Consider the following 18,416-nt stretch of genomic DNA (forward strand, 5'->3'; position numbering starts at 1 on the left):
GGTTCGTGGCCACATACATTATCATTTTGGGGTTCCTTCACATGAAAAAGTTTGACAGTCAGACAGTCAGCTTGTATATCTACTATTTTTCAATAGTTAAAGCACAGGGGCTCCACAGTGAATCCTTGTACCCAGGGCCCAGAATTTGGTGCGACACCCCTGCACACACACACACACACAAACGCACACACGCGCGCAAACCATGCTGCCACCTTGCTTGTCAGCGCTTACTCAAAAAGACGTGCGAGCGACGCGTGGAGCAAGAGACACGCAGAAATACCTCAGAGGCAGCATCTCCGTCCGTCCGGCATGCACTAAATTCCCTTCTGCTAGCTTTCCAGGTCTGACTGCCAAGGAACACAGCATGTGGCAGTACAGATTAGAGAGAGCAGGCACTCACTCATGCTTTATCTGGGCTCCGTCGTCGTGTGACCGTGTCACTCGCCGAGAATAGGAGATCTACACTATAAATCATGCCTCGCGTACACTTTCACTGACTCACACATGGAACATGACATGTGCAGGTTTATCCACTCGAACCATATATATACATACAGTATGTACTTTGCTGACTGGGTTCCCCCGGGGCTGAACCGGGGCTCTAATATTGGTCTTTGTCCCCTCCTTTTTTACCACTACACCAACTCTCTTCACTGAGAGTAGCTCATCTACAAGATCTAGAAATTGTGAGCTTGTAGATCCGATTTTTATCACAGAACGTTTGCATATTATTACGATATGCCCAGAATAGGGGCGCTTTAATTGATTGAATTGTTTATTTGCAGTTTGCAACAAAAAAAAAACAATCACAGGAAAGTACAGTTCAGTACAAGATCTGCTAAGACGATGTTAAACCCAAGAAAGCACTATGGCTTGTTTCCGTTGGGCTCCTAAGTACTCAATTCATCGCCAGGGTTCATGGAGGTTAATCAATAAACCGTCAAGTCCATTAAACCAGCTCTGCACGTGCACAAAGTGTACGCGGCGTACACAAACACAAGTCCCGGCTCCCTCACTTTCCCTTTAGTCACTCATACCTGATGCACCGTCTGCTCTTCTCGTTGTCTCCAAGTGGAAGACACTAAGACAGCTGCCGGCATGAAAACAAACACGGTGGCGGAGCCACAGTGGTTGCGCAACGCTCTCTCGCCACCATGCTGCTATATCTGCCGTATGAACACCAAGAGCCCGGGGTCAGGGGTCAGGTAAACCATGTCTGACTGTCTGAGTTCGGCTGCCTGCCTGGGACCCCATCAGTGGTGTAAAGTAACCAAGTGCATTTACTTACTGTAAGAACTTGAGTACATTCTTGAGGTATTTGTACTTTACTTGAGTATTTCCGACTTTCAATACTTGGGACTTCTAATCCACTACATCTCGGATCCAAATGTTGTTTTACTCCACTCTATTTATTTGAAAACTTTAGTTACTAGTTACTTTGCATAATATAAAACATACATAAACCACTTTAGCCCTATGTTATACCATGGCTATTTGAAAATAGCCGATACCTTTGGTACTTTAAGTACGTTTTGATGCCACTTCTTTCATACTTTAACTCAAGTACATTTATAATTCCGGACTTTTACTTGTAACAGTGTATTTCTGTATTGCAGTATTGATACTTTTACTTAAGTAAAATATGTCTGTACTTTTTTCACCACTGGGCCCCATGTACCGAGACACTGATTCCCTAAAGATAAGATTCAACTCAAATATACAGCTGCCCCGCCCCTTTCCTTCTCCTCAAACGCCACTGGTGTGAGATGGGGCCTAAGCTTCACTGGCGTCCCATTTCGTCTCCGGTTTTAGCCCCTAGAAGTCAGAATGTTAAGCTTGGACCGCTGCTGCAGATAAGGACTAAGGAATGTAGGGATTAGCCCAGTGATTCCTAGAGCTCATGGGTTTTATTGACACAATCTGGAATTTATTAGACAATATTAGAGTTTGGGTGTATTCGCCATGTGTTCTCAATGAGGCCGATTTGTCTTTGGAAAAAATATGCTTTTGGGGAACTTTTCGAATTGATCATATAACTCACTACACAGGGCCGCTTTGTCACAATATGTATAAACCATTGTACATTAGGAGCAAAGTTAATATGCATGCTATAACGCATGCAAAACTCTTGTTCCCTCACAGCAAACACTACAATAAATGATGTTGTTGAAATGACAAAAAAACATGTTTAAAAACTAACTTGCAGAAATTATAGGCTGGATCTGAATCACTCATATTACTTTACTTTATTGACCAGATCCTCCAGTAGTCTGGCCCCATCATTATTTCCCTCTACACCAACTGTCTTCATGCAAAAGAGACACTTTACAAGCTCACACAGCACATCAGAGTAAATCATTTCGTGTTGCTGTACATAATTGTCTTCTCTAAAATGAAAGTGCTTGCACTTGCAGACTTGATCTGGGACTCAAAGTGCTGTGAGTGCAAGGTATCTAACCAAGCCTTTAGGGGGAGCCCTAACCACTGCAAAGTGCAATGGTTACCTCAAGTCTCAATTTAAAGCTTTGTTGTGATTAACCATGTATGGTAAGAGTATGTTAATACAACATAACAGTGGAGGTTGGAGGCGGCCTTCCATGCTCTTCCATTATATATTTTAATTGAAATACATACTTGATATTTCACGTACAATGACATGGCCAAAATAATATGGATAAACAGGGGCACTGTGGGTAAATTTAACACTTAGGACTTTACTGTGCATAAATCCAAGGGTTGACCTTGTTGGCCCTGACTGATGAGATCCCCCCCCTCCGCATTCTCAGTACATGGAAAGTTCCCCTGTCACTGCCAGAATGGGCATGCAGGGGTCAGATTCTGCCACACTTGGAAATATGTGGACGAGTTAGCTGTGCAGGTCTGACTGCGAGGACAGCTCATGGCTTAGAGACGCAGAACTTTCAGGGGCAAAGTCACCCTGGTGGAGTGGCACCCACAACAGACAAAGATGTATGGTGCAATAGACTCGCTGGCACGCACGCACGCACGCACGCACGCACGCACGCACGCACGCACGCACGCACGCACGCACGCACGCACGCACGCACGCACGCACGCACGCACGCACGCACGCACGCACGCACGCACGCACGCACGCACGCACTCACACACACACACACACACACACACACACACACACACACACACACACACACACACACACACACACACACACACACACACACACACACACACACACACACACACACACACACACACACACACACACACACACTGCGTGCGCACACACACACACACACACACACACACACACACACACACACACACACACACACACACACACACACACACACACACACACACACACACACACACACACACACACACACACACACACACACAAAAACCTATCAGGAGACCAAAATGTAATTTTCCCCATCTCTTTTGTATGGTGTTTGTATTTGTTAATGATATAGATTATTGTGTTAATTCGGTATGCTATGTTGATATGAATTGAATACATAGGACCACAACAGAAACAAGTCCCCGTTTTTACATTTCTGACTAATGGAGTATTCAATGAATAAGAATTAAAAGAGCAAAGAGTCAGCTCTTCTGCATTTTGAGCTATAAATAGGCTTTTTTTTATCCGTTCCTGCAATCTACAATAGTGTATTCCTGGGACCATTTTCCATGTGAGTGAGTGGGCGCCATTGAGGAACTGCTGGAAATGATGTGTCTAACATCGGGGTCAGCCAGTGGCCGGGGGTTTTAAACATCTGCACTGGCGGCGCGTCCGGTCGCGCCGCTAGGCCCCGCGCTGGGGGACAGTGAGCGCGTGCGGTACAGATTCCCAGGGCCCCTGGGGGCCTTTGAACAAACACGGGGGAATTCCCAGAGGGGCGATGAGACACACGCCTCTGTCAAAGAAAGTAGTTATTTTGGACACTGCAGCGTTGTTTGTAGTGTGATGATGATTCACAGAAGGGCGTTTCAATGGTATGGGCCCCGAATTACAGACGTCTGGACCTTAAAAGGGCCCTGCTGTCATTGAGACAGATGTTTAAGAGCAGTGGTTCTCAACCTTCTTTTTTTGTTCATGTCAAGGACGGTCCCCTTGGCAGCAGAGCAGAGTAGACCCCCATCAGAAAATGCCAGGGAAGGACCCCCATGAGATAAGATTAATGATAAATGTTAAAAACTATTCAATAGTAGGCTATAACATAGGGCTATTAACTAATTTAGCTGGGGTGAGGAGACCCCCCCTGGAACCTCCTCAAAGACCTCTGGGGCTCTTATCCTTGAGGGGTTCCAGGGGGTCCCCAGGAAAATGATGATAGTAGATAGTTGGGGTAAATAGGAACCAAATTGACCTTTATGGGGCTGTAACTCTGAGTGTGTACAAAATGGAAACAAATGGACATTTTTCATTTCATTTGGTTCCATTTGTACACTCTCAGCCTTATATGCCCCAACCGGGACGAAGAGGATAAGTAAAAGTAAGTACCGGTAAGTACATTATGGTGGTTTGTGGTCTAATGCAGGCCTGCAGGGGTTCTCAAAGTGGGGTATGGGGACCCCAAGGGGTCCTTGGGTGGGTTCAAGGGGGTCCCCAGTGAAAGTAGCTAATATCAAAATCACTTTGACATTTTTGTATGTTTTTTTTTTAAACTTTTAACACCACAAATCTTGGATCGTTTAGGACCCTCGGCACAAAATACTTTCAGATGGGGGTCCACCGACTGCCAAAAATAGTAAAATGTAGGGGTCCTTGGCATGACAAAGTTTGACAACTACTGGTTTAAGAGCAGGTTTTTCTCAAGCGGCTCACTAGACTAGCAGAGGCGTCAATTGGGTATGGCAAGGTATGGCATCAGCCATACCTTGGCTACAGGTGGGGAAAAAATGTACTTCTTAAAATAAATTCATCATGGCTGTTGCTAAGGTATGGCAACATGACTGGTGTCCAGTCATGTTGCCATACCTTAGCTTTTGCTGAACTGACGCCACTGTAGACTAGTCACTCAGACTGACTCACCACTCTGCCGGAGTGCCTCTCGATGGCCTTCTTCACCTTGCCGTAGGTGCCCCGGCCCAGCGTCTCCAGCAGCTCGTAGCGGTGCTTCAGGTTGTGCTTGTGGTGGTGCTTCTTCACCCTCCTCCCCCCTCCTACTCCACCTCCTCCTCCGTCACTGGTGTCGGGGGTCGTCGCGGGGGAACCGCTGCCGGTGCCGGCAGGAGGTCGGGGGAGGGAGGGTGCAGCAGCAGGGGCCGGAGGAGGGTCAGCCCTAGTGGGTCTGGTTCCTCCAGACCGGGACACTACTAGTCCCCCCCGGCGGGATGATGATGATGATGATGATGATAGACAAGCTGTTTCCATTGCTCTCTAGGGAAGTATAGGCTATTCAATCAAAAATAAAACTCACTTCCCACTGTTTAAATATCTCGAACAAAAAAAAAAGCTACTTTATAGGCTAACAACTTGATAATATAATACTTATAGGCCTAATAATAGTATCAATAAATAAATAAATTACAAGGAATAGTAATAACGCGCGCTAGTCATTATATAGACTATTATCATGATGAACATACTAGACATTCCGGATTGTCTCGATCGATTGCTTCGCTTTGATCATGCTTCAGCGGTCAGAGAATTCCCCTCTCCATGTTTTTTTTTATTGTCTAGTATTGCTGTCTGTGCGATAATGTCAGATTAAATTATAGTACAAAAGAAAAAACATCAAGAAGACATCATCGGTCTATAAAAGCCGGATACATAATGGCTATCTAGCTACTTATTCTAAGAGTTATGGCTATAACAACGTTGTAAGACTGACTATAATAATCATGTATTCAGATTTCGACAGAGCAATGCATGTCGGAAGCGGAATACTGTATTCTATATTGTATACAGGAACTCTATCAAAAAATATTTATATATATAATATAAGCGATAAAAAATAAAATAAAAAGATCGGTCTATTCGTCTCTCTCGCCTAGAGGATTGGCATGATCTCGTAGTCTAGTCGTCGGGTATTCTGCGGGTCATTCACATGTCTCATTCTCACTTTTAGTATCGTCTTAAAAACGCTCGCGACAACATCACTGGGACTCCTCCGTCAACTGAAAGGCGTCATCGCTCCTTCCTAATGTCTTATCCCGAGAAAGCAGCGACGAAACCGGCGTTCTGGATGAAGATGACCCTCATTTTCAGTGGATCCACCGCGGCCCAGGTGTCGCTCCTGCGCCGTGCAGCTGGACAGTGGTGTCGGTATCGCTGGTGGTGGTGGTCTTGGTGCGTTGAGATGTTGTGGCCATGCATGCAGCCCAGGTGGTGGTGGTGGTCGACGGTGGAGATTGAGAAGATGCGTTGTTGTTGTGGCGATCGGAGATATCAGGCTGCTGACGCGCGTTGAACATTGCCATGGTTCGTTTTGCTACAACGACTTTTCTTCTTGTTGTGCCTGTCTTCACTCTCTCTCTCTTTCTCTATTCTCCAAGTTCCAACGTGAGGGGCTGTCTGAGTGAAGGAGGAATGTTATGTGAGATGATCCCTGCAGCCTGGAGGCGGAGTTTTACAACTTAAGACCTCCTCCTCTTTCTTATGCTCTCTCTCTCTCTCTCTCTCTCTCTCTCTCTCTCTCTCTCTCTCTCTCTCACACACACACACACACACACACACACACACACTCCCCCCTCAGAGTTACAAAAGTAGCCCAACACAAATATTTACCCAAAGTAAAAGGATCAATACTGCATTGTAGAAATACTCTACAGTGTCTAGACTCTAGACACTATAGTATATAGAGTATCTAGTCTATACCAGGGGTCTTCAACAGGGGGTCAGAGTTACTACAGGGGGTCCTCCAAATCTTTTTGTGATAGAAACCTTTTTTCCTACTTTTGTATATTAACCTCTTGAACCTTATCGTCCATATTCTGAGACCTTTAGCCAAAAATAGCTGATCTACAAGCTCACAACGCCTCGCACTGCGAGGTGTTGTGAGCTTGTAGATCGGCTATTTTCGGCAAAGAGGTTTGGTGTAGAGGGGAAAAAGAGCAGAGTAAGTACAGAGTAAAAGGTCAAGTTTATTAAGTTTTGACTTAAGTGGTTAAATATCTGAAAACACAAATTGACATGAATCCAAAGTACGCCAACGATCGTGCTGTCAAACGATGAAACTATATGGAATCTATTTAAAGGTTGTGGGGGTCCCTGCTCTCTCAACTAAGGGGTCCTTGGCCTGAAAACGTTGAAGACCCCTGGTCTAGACTGTACTCTAGCTAGACTCTAGAGTACAGTCTAGAGTCTAGACTGTTACAAAAGTATTGATATAACAATGTACTTGAAGTAGAAAGTAGCCTAGGCCTTCTCATTAATGCAGAATGTCCCATCTCACAAGTTTTCAAATATATAAAAAAACATTTGAAAATTACAGACAGACAAGCTCACAATACATCACATCGTGAGCTTGTAGATCGGCTGTTTTCAAATGGCCAAAATGTGTGTAGGGCTAATCAAAATCTACCAAAGTAACTACTGACTAAAGTTTTCAAATACTTGTAGTGGAGTAAAAGTATAATGTTTACCTCTGAGATGTAGTGCAGTAGAAGTAAAAGTATACAAAAATATACTTGAGTGCAGTACTTCATACCACTACACAATACACATGTAACATTTGTACCCCTCAGAGTTACAAACTGTAGCCCAACACTCTGTACCCCTAGCCTATGAGTGATTTATTTAGCCCCACATATGGCATTGAGGAGCACTAGTCACTCAAAAGGCCAGCATCTCTCTAAACAATAGAAAATGACTCACGAATGCTGGCTGGCCCAGCCAGCCAGCATTCAGTGCAAGGAAAGACGGCCCAGCTATTGTCAAAAAATAACAAAAGAAAGTGCTGTTATGAAAATCTGCCTGAGTCAAAAATGATTCACTCCCATATCCTTTGCTATATAAAGCTGGCCAACAACAATACATGGCTACATTGCTGAATTTAGAGTGTGTACTCCTTCTGAGGCCAACACTGCATTTCATGTACATACATTGGTGATGAAGACACTGTCATGCTCCCATGGAGCTTAAATTGCAATAAACGAAGGAAAACCATGCGATGAAGCGTAATGTTATACAGCAGAATAAATGCAGGCTAACATGGATAACAGGTATGGCACACGATTTGGCTCTGCTTGCTCTTGCAATATTCCTAGACCTCCCTGGGTTCAGCCAGCCTATACCTCATGCAGTGATTCATAACCAGGGCAGGGACATGCTGGGCCCCTGATTCAGCCCGGGAAAAAGAGTTGGAGAGGCCCTCATTGTGCACTATAGAAGCGCTGCTACTCAAAGATTTGCCATTTCAGATCATGATAAGTGACAAGCCAGTGGGCCAATTACATGAGTTGTATTTTGTTATTGTCGGGTGGAAACCTTGTATGTCCAAAACCGTTTGTTTTGTATTTATCATTTAAAAAATGTTTTAAACTAGTGAAAACAGCCGATCTACAAGCACACAACGCCTCACGGTGCGAGGCGTTGTGTGCTTGTAGATCTGCTGTTTTCACTACTTTTGTGCGACAGCCATGTATGATGAAGCAGGGCTTTGCTTTGCGAAAACATTTACAAATTTGAAACTTGGAGATACGAGGTTTCTGCCCAACAGTGGCGATTTACTTTGTTGGCCGCCCAGCCCCCAAAATGGAACGAAGGCCGACATTTTATTTTAAAATGTTTTCCTAATGGCCGGCCTGGACCGGCCGGGAATGAACCGGCCGTTCGGGAGTTGTCCCGCTTTTCCCAATGGCCAGCACGTCCCTGCTACATTCATAAGGCCAAATTAATTCCTACAATACGTGCATCTGGTTCCCATAATGAATGATACATGCATAGGAATCTCTGAAGGGATTATCCAATTAATCCCATTTTGTTTTTGCTGGGGGCTAATAGCACTACACCAGCTATTGTGAGCAAGCATCTTAAATTAGTCCCCTGTGTGCGTTTTTACTGACTCCAGTGGAATGGCCCCTTTCACAAACCTAAGGAAACCCCACATTGGCACCTGGATGCTTCTTTGATGACCTCATAAAGGACATTCTCTAGCTCTTTCTACCATGTCATTATCATCAGTAGCATCTAGGCATCGTCATCATCAGATGCTGTTTGCTTGATTGATTGATTGAATACAGAAATGTAAACAGCTCGTGGTACAGTCAGATATCAAGTCTAAATGAATAACAAAAAGATAATGAAAACATCCTAGGGATTTTTTTTTTACCATTGTGGTGCTTGATGGGTATTTGTCCCTGGCTAATTACCTTTTGCATGTAATTAAGACAAGAATAAATAGGCTACAGTTTCCCCAAAAAGATTAAAAAGTACTCTGCACACAAGAAGAGTCGACAGTGTAAATCTCTGTTTCAAAAGTTCGCTTACAAGATGAATGTCCAGTGATCAATAATAATGTTTTCTCTGAATACAAGGCATAATAATTTCACAGATATAGTTCAGTATAGACACAGACAAATAGACATGTCACTTTATGATTGCCCAGTTAAACATAACAATGAATCATGAGATGGTCTCATGTAGTGGAATGTTTTGGCTTCACTTTATCCCAGTGTCCCAGGACATTATGACATATCTTTGACATTTCTCTGGTCGTCACCTCTTGTTCTTCCTGCAGCAGTCACATCTCACCACATGTATAAGTTAGTAGTTCCAAACAGAATACCCTTGACATTTAACACTGAAAGTGGTGTCTAGATATTAAAATGTAATTTTATACCAACAGTCCCATGTATTCAATTCTTCAACATTGAGTGTCCTGGTGCAATCCTGGTGCCAGCATTGGGTTCCAGCCAGGGGAACCGCGATGAGCCCTAGCTCTGCTGCCTTAAAGGATCAGTTATCACCCCATGATGCCTTGAATTCATGGAGATTTGTTCTTGTTTTTGTGGCATTCCTGAGCCAATAATCCAATATTTGACTAATTGAAGTTAATAGGAGACCGATCTTAATAAGATCAAAACCACATTTAAAACATTCTCGTTGAACATGTTTTGGAGTTTATATTATTATGTTATATATTGTCTTGTATGGGTCGCTTTACCACAGCGGACGCCACAAATATTGAATTATTGGCTGAAGAATGCGACAAAAACAAAACACATTTCCATGAATTCATGGGGTGACAGGGGGGATTGAATTTATGGGGTGAAGTATTCCTTTAACCAACTCTAAGCTCTATTTTTATTACATTGTATTACGGTGTTGGCAAGGCGAAAATAGCCGATCTACAAGCTCACAACGCGTCCCTCGCATTGTGAGTTTGTAGATATGCTATTTCACTACTTTTCAAAATGTCTGATTCGAAAACCAAAAAGAATATTTCAAAACTTTCCCCAACAGGGACACCAGGAGGTTAAAGGGATAGTTCACCCCAGAAATACTCACCCACACTTGAATTCATATATGTTATAGTTTTTGTCACATTTCTAAGCCAATAATTTCAGGAGACACGTTATATATACTGCAGTTAGTTGAGTATATAGTCTGACTACGCCAGGCTAGGCCAACATGGCCTGACAATCAGATAGTCTGTCTGGACTTTATTTATGCCTGTGTTGCCTGTGGACTGGGGTACTTTATCCTCTAATTACAAAGAGGAAGTTTACGTCAAATAGCATCTGATTAAGGGGAGATGTTTTCCCCCTACGATCGCCATGATAGCTGGTATAAATTTAGAGCACTCGCGGCATTTGTTTTCATTAAAAAAGGGTCAGTGGAGTATCCAGTTATAGCAACACTCAAGTCTCAGAGATTCTTATCTGAAATTCCAAATCCTATGCTAAATTGGCCTTATTTGCACTCTATGGGCAAAGGTTGTTGTGTCGTAACAGCACTAGTGCTGCTCCCTTGTGGAGATAGAGGGGACTATAAAGTAACTTAGGATAGGAGAGGAGGAACTATTTATTAATCCCAGAGGGGGGAATTCAAGGTGTTACAGCAGCAAGTAAAAAAAAAGTGAAACAATGAGCAATAAAATACAGCAATAAACCACACACCAATAGATAGGCCTACTGCAATAAACTGCCACTCACTTACAAACACACCCACACAGGCACACACACGCACGCACACGCACACACACACACACACACACACACACACACACACACACACACACACACACACACACACACACACACACACACACACACACACACACACACACAAAGTCTTTATAATACAAAGGTTTCAAACTCATACTGACTGAGGCGATCCGTTTGCAAACAACATTGCAGGCGTCCTCACACAAACAACAGAGTCAACCTGCTGCTGCCTTCTGATTTATGGCCTGCTGGATCAACTGTTCCCATGTAGTAGAGCCCCATGAGATAACTGCAGGGCATGGACGCCAAAGGGCCATAAAACAAAGAATCTGGGCAGTACCTGTGGAAACAAAGTCAGCAGCTTGTGGCTTAGGGTGGTATCTATTTTTGAGCGGTGGTCACACCGTCTCCATAGCGTGGCCGTGTGTGTAGGTATGTTTGTTTGTTTGTATGTGGGTGGGTGGGTCTGTCTGTCTGTATGTAGCCTCAAGCCTGTGCAGTACCTTTTCTGACCACACATGTTAAGGGAGGGGCGCTGTTTTCAGGCCAGGCCAGGCACACACACACACACGCGCGCGGTGTGATTTTTTTCATACCTTCTCATACCTTCCTGACATTTGTATCAGGGTAATGGGTGACGATAGGCCTATTTGAGTCGAACAAGAGAGGAAAAACGCTCCATTCGGGATTATTATTTTTTGCACAACATCCTTTTTCGTGTGGAAACAGGAACTCGGTTTGGCGCCTCCCCTTTCTTAGTCCACTTCCTTCTGGGTGCTTCATTGTTTATTCCTACCAACAACAACACTACATGTTTAGGACAGTGGTGTTGACAGATTCAGCTGTTAGCAGAGAGATTAACAATTGGGTAATATGCAATTAGCCTACTTAGACAAGTCTTGCTGAGTTTCACCACTTAAACCCTGGCCTACATATACATACAGACTTCTGTAGTTGACCTGGGTTCTGTATTTGGTCTGCTCCTTTTTCCCCTCAACACCAAATCTCTTCACCAAAAAAATTGCCGATCTACAGAGCATGTGCACAGCTATTTTCACAGAATGTTTGCCCCAGAATACTAAGATGTTAGAGGGCCACTTCATAGTTGGGGCGAATCCGATACTTCCTTAAGTTGGATGTGAGGGGTCAAACTAGGAGTTTTTAATTATTCTGAATCCATTGCAAGCATTTGTTTTGCATGAAAAACATTCCTTGGGCTAAAAACGGACCCCAAAAGACTGGGAAAAGTGCTGACTCCATTTTTACCCCAAGGAATGTTTTTCGTGCAAAACAAATAAATGTAATGGATTCAGAATAATTAAAAACCCCTAGTTTGACCCCTCACATCCAACTTAAAGCAGATTTTTTGGGAGTCATTTTTTCCTTTATAGTTTAGTGTATTAAGGGGGACATGGGAGGGACATGGGAGCTCAATTTGTTATTCAACCTTCATAGTTGACAAAACCACTGAGAAACGGACCTTTGATCTTGTGGTCACGGAAGTATCGGATTCGCCCCAACTATCACCCATTTTCAGCCTATCTTCACTAATGCCCATGATAAAATGGTATCATTTTTGTCCACTCGGTCTGTGTCTCATATAGAGGGCTGTGGACACTTCAGAAACCCGCCTATCATCATCTTTAGGCGTCTTTTTTTCTTCTCCAATACATTTTCTTTTACGCAAGAACAATAGCTTCCATTATTATAACATGCTAACTTTCCAGTAAGCCTGCAGTTTTTATTAGCTCGGATTCCACATCATTGGTCACTGGTATCCGGGTTTCTGAAGTGTCCACAGTCCTCCTCTGAGACACAGACATGGTAGACAAAAATGGTAGGCCTACCTGAGCATTAGAGGACCAATTATATGAAGATAGGTTGAAATGGCTGAAGTCGTCCTTTAAACCAATTGCCCATAGAATAATATAGGAAATAGGACAAAGTACAGTCAGGCTTAACCCTTAAGTTCTGCTCGGGTCCTTTTGACCTGTTTAAAATTTTCATTTGAAAGAAAAAGGTAGAAGTTTAAATTTTTTCCCACCTGAAACTCACTGACCTAAAGATTCTTCTGTGAGAAAAATATATATCTTTGCACTACACCCATGCTACACTCCTCCCATTTTCTTTAAAGTTGACCCTTTCTTTGATTTATTAGTGTTGTAGTTCTGCTATTTGTGAATGTTTGGGAAATGTTGTAAAGATTTTAGACATAGGAATGCCAGGATAAAAGGACACCATCAGTACAGAAATGTGGTATAATACTGTCTGACAGAGAAGGAGTCTATATAGTTATATGCTTGCCAGGTCAATTTGCGTTTAATTTTAGTAAGCTTTGAAATGTAATACAGGGTCAACTTGCCAAGCGGCAAATGTCAATATCCCTGCTATTTATCCAAACAAGTTATAAAAAGACCTGACAGAAAATATGTTACGTAACCACAGAGAATGTTGGCTGAATGAAAATATGCAAAGACAACATGAAAAAACTGCAACAATCTTTGAGATTTCATCATTGCATCGCCCGAGGTGTTTTGCTGTGATCTCTATTAAACACTTTGTCCAGGCCCCCCCCACCCCCCCCCCCCCCCCAGAACCAGTGGTGCAAAAATAACTCACATTTTGTAGTACTTAAGTAAAAGTATCAATACTGCACTGACTGTAGAAACACTTTGTTACAATCATTACCATTATTTACTTGAGTAAAGGTATAAAAGTATTGTCTCAATATGTACTTAAAATGCCAAAAGTTAAAAAATAATAATATATAAAAAGTAATTATGCAGAATGTCCCTATTTCACAGTTTTCAAATGTTATCTGTTACCCACTTCGTTTGTGCCTTGTGGCACATAAGGCCTTGTTTAAAATGAAAATAGCAAATCTACATGCTCACAACGCGTCACATCGCGACTTGAGTAAATGTACTTAGATACTTTACATGTACCACCTCCCAGGACAATAAGTCACTCACAATAAAAACTCAAGTTCAGCAACCCTGTTAGACCCACAGCGGCCATTCAAAATGGAATCCATTACTCTTATGACATAAGAGACATGGAGAGCTGCCAGGATACAGATTTGGCAACAACTCCTGTCGCTTTTGAAAAGCCCAGTCCAGCTGTTCCCAGGCCAAGTCTTGTTGTTTACGCTGAACCAATAAACAAGAAGTGACATTTCAATAGTAGTGGGGGTGATGGAAAGGTGAACATTTCATGCCAGGTCATCAAAACAGAATGGAATATTAGAACAGATTAGATGCTCTAGGAGAGATTTAATTGAAGATAACATAACTGCAATATTACATACATTTTTGGGGGATATGAACATGTCTCTCCCTGTCCTGGGTTCATTGTTGTCTTCTTTTTATTCTTAGAAAAAATAAGTAAAAAAACATAAGAATGTCCATGTCCAAGAACGTTATTTAATGCTCTCCGTATTTAATGTTCTCTGTTGACAGCGAATCTGAGGTTGGGATTTCATGTGCTCAGGAGAGAATAAAACAGAGTTCTTAGCCTGAGCCAGAACACAGCATTAGGACATAATTTATACATTTGTATCAGCCCTATGATGTGTGTTGGACAGGGATTTAACTTGTTGATTCATTGGTTGTCTCCACCAGCCGAAGGCATATTGGGGAGACTATGTTTTCGCCCCTGTCCATCCGTCCGTGTGTCCATCCGTCCGTCTGTTACTAGCTAATCTCCGGCGCCGTTGGCCTGGTCTCGGCCAAACTGTGCACACACACTCCCTGGATGCCAATTCAGAACCTCTGCCCCACATTTTTCACATGGGCCTTTTATAGCGCCACCATGAGGCCGATTTTTGTCAAACTCCTTTTTTTTTTATATATATTTTTTATCCCACGTTTTTTGCAACCCATTTTTCTCACCCGGTGACTACCTAACCTGTAGTCCTGGTTTCTGCTCTCCCCCTACCGCGCCAGGGGACATTGGGGAGCACCCGGCTGGCTAGGGGGAGGTAGTATAGAAACCAGGACTACTGCATGTTTTTGTGTGAGGCCTATGCCCAAGGATGGGGAGCACCCGGCTGGCTAGGGGGAGGTAGTATAGAAACCAGGACTACTGCATGTTTTTGAGTGAGGGCCTATGCCCAAGGAGACACGGGGAGAACATGCAAACTCACCACAGAAAGGCCCTATCGCCAACCCCACCTAGGGTGTGGGTGCTGATGACGCGGGTGGAGGAACACGCCCCCAGCGCCCACAGCTTCCCGCGGCGGGAATCGAACCCAGGACCTTCTAGCTGTGAGGCGAAGTGCTAACCACTGCACCACCGTGCCCCTGTCACACACAGTGTGTCCATCCTGATTGGCCAAGATTGGCTTCCAATGTTTGTTCGGTCCGTTTTGAACAAAATGCCACAAATCACGAATGCAGCGTGCAATTTTCGTAAAATTGTGCACACACATTCCCACTAGGCCGAGGAAGAAATTCCACTTCAACATTTTCAAATCAGCCTGAAGGTGGCGCTATAACAGGCTGATTTGGGTCCTGAAGGTGGCGCTATAACAGGCTGATTTGGGTTTTTACCTATAACTCCATCGATCAGTGTCAAACTTTGTAGGCCTACGCGCACTCCCTAAGAGTCCAAGGAAAAACCTTTTCCCTGCATTTTTCACATCTTCCTATTATAGCGCCACCAGCAGGCCGACATGTGTAAAAAAAATGTTTTGCCATTATTCCCTCAGATGTTATCAAAAAATCACGCAGATCAGTACACAATATCTCCATAGTCATGTGATGAAGACACATTTGTCCCATATTTCATATTCCATCCTAACTGCCTAACATTGGCTTCCAAAGTTTGCAGGATTGGTCCATTTTGAACAAAATGACTTAAATCATGAACACAGCTTGTGATTTCAGAGAAATTCTGCACGCACATTCCCACTAGTTCAAGGAACAAATGTCACTCTTTTCACATTGACCTGTTATAGCGCCACCAGCAGGTCGACTTTTGCCACACTCATTTTTGGAACAAAATGCCTCAAATCATAAAGGCAGCAGATTGCTGTTAAAGCTATACTGTGTAAGTTGCTCAACTTGTGGTCAGTAGCTCTATAGCAAACCTCGGCCGTTTTTCGGCCGTTTTTCGGTTCTCACACCCCCGCGTCTGCCTCCACCTCGCCGAGATCTATCTTTTGAGGGGTCCCTGGTTCCTGTGCGTTCAGCCATTCCGGAGATACGTAAGCAATTTACCCCGAGTGAGAGGACATTATGCTCTCATAATGTCCTGTGTGAGGGTGTTATCGGACGAGGCGCAGCCGAGTCCGATAACACCTCACACAGGACATTATGAGAGCATAATGTCCGACCCCGAGTGGTAAATAGCTTTTCTACCACATCTACCATATACACGAAAGAAAACACAGTTGTAACTTGCAAAGTTCTTCCTGGAAGCAAGTCCTCACACAACTGCAGCGGTTGTTCTGCCATAACCTCCGGAATTTAGCCAATCAGAATCCAGTATTTGAACACGTGACCGCAATATGTGGTAGAAACTCCTTCAACCCATGCTTCACCGTGCACCCGAGTAGAGACACACGGGAGACTACAAATATGGCCGCCCTAGCGACCCCACTCCAAGATGCGCTGTGATTGGCCGGCAGTGTATAACCCTCGCTGTGATTGGCCGGTAGTATGATGACGTCATTTTGCCGCGAAATTCCACCCCCCCTCACGGCTCATAGAAAACATATAAAGAGAAGGCTTTTGAAGCTGAAAATAACGGAGTGGGGGTTCTAAAACTTTAGCGATTTAACAGTTAGGACCATTTTAAGATTTGTTTTATAAAAAAAGTTACATGGTATCTAAAGGCCAAAGAAGACATGGCACCCCACATTGGCCTATTATATCGCCAACAGGAGGCCACAATAACATACCTGACCTGGTTGAGACCTGTGCTCGGAACTGGAAGAGCTGCTTCTAGTTATTCTTGAAGCTTCCTGCATAGTCAGAGAGAGAACCAGTAGAGAGCGCTGGTGCAACTGCCATTGCTACATCTTTCACCTGTTTGCTGTTTGTAACAGTTTGTAAATGTAAACAGAAAGGAGTGTAAAGAAAATGTTTGATGTTCATAAACTGAAACAACACAGACATTCCAACATACATTAACCACTTCAACACTATCTCTACATTTCCATTTGAAAATGGCCCATCTACAAGCTTACAATGTGTCGTAGATCTGCTATAGGCTATATAAAAAATAATGTCATTCTTTAATGCTGGATTTGTGCTGAATTGTGCCGTATAATTTGTGCTGGTAACATTTTTGATATTCTACACACCACCACTGTTCTGCTGCTATGCACTATTAAGTACTGCTGCACTATACTGCCCTCTGTAGGTGAAACCCTGTACTGCTATAATCAATTAATATATCACACAATAGACAATGATGATTTCAACGCCACAAATAATTTGTGGCGGTAAAAATTGTCTCATTCTTTAGTGCTGGATGTGTTCTAATTTGCGACGAATTAGAACACATCCAGCATGAGACAATTTTTACCGATTTGGAGCCAGCACAAATTATAAAATGTAGCCTAAACCCGCCCCTAAGGCACAATTCAGCACAAATCCAGCACTAAGATTAAAGAATGACACCATTTTTATTATGTTTTCATCATGGGTGCCATATAGTCTATTAAAAAAATAATGGAGAAAGAAAACCAAGTAAAGTAAAATGTAGACACATTTTAGGAGACATTCGTCTGTTTGTGCACGCATGTGCGCGTGTGTCTGTCTGTGTGCGCGCCTGCATACAGGTGGCTGTCGCTTCGCGCACGGTGGCGGGACTGCGCGCGTGCACACGCATTCACGCACGCGCGCGCACATACACACACACACACACACACACACACACACACACACACACACACTGCCACAGGCTTGGCACGAGCGACGACGACGGATTCGAGTAATTAGACGCACGTGTGTATTTGCCAGAGGTATTTCTTTTACCGATGTATCATAACCTCTGAGATTATATAACGCTATGGTATTTATGCAACAGTAGGCCCTCTACAGTCTCCACTAACTTCCATGTTTGCAGGTCATGTTTACTTTACTTTTTTTGGTAGAGTTTTATAGGCCTACACGGAAAGATGCAGGAGCAACTGATGGTGAAGTAGCCTAATATTTGAAGACCTCTTCAGATGATGTTTTGCGCCCCATCACCTTTTGCTTGTTATTATTATTAATGGTACATTTCCCCAACTGGCTCCTTTGTTGACTACCGTTAGCTAGGTGCTTACATGTCTTCGTTATTCAGTATTTTTTTGCAGGTGTGCAGTT

General features: G+C 43.4%; 1 protein-coding gene across 1 annotated transcript in view; it reads right to left on the reverse strand.

Moving 5' to 3' along the window:
• Positions 1 to 6,526, reverse strand: part of nuak1b (NUAK family, SNF1-like kinase, 1b) — a 31,896-nt gene extending 25,370 nt beyond the window's left edge. The window contains exon 1 of the mRNA XM_080736427.1: positions 5,021 to 6,526. Within this exon, the coding sequence (XP_080592553.1) occupies positions 5,021 to 5,362 (342 nt within the window). The 5' untranslated portion in view covers positions 5,363 to 6,526. The remainder of the gene's footprint in view (positions 1 to 5,020) is intronic.
• Between the last annotated feature and the right edge of the window lie 11,890 nt (positions 6,527 to 18,416).

This window comes from Nannobrachium achirus, assembly GCF_963921795.1.
Source record: "Nannobrachium achirus genome assembly, chromosome: 11".
Classification (NCBI taxonomy): Eukaryota; Metazoa; Chordata; class Actinopteri; order Myctophiformes; family Myctophidae; genus Nannobrachium; species Nannobrachium achirus.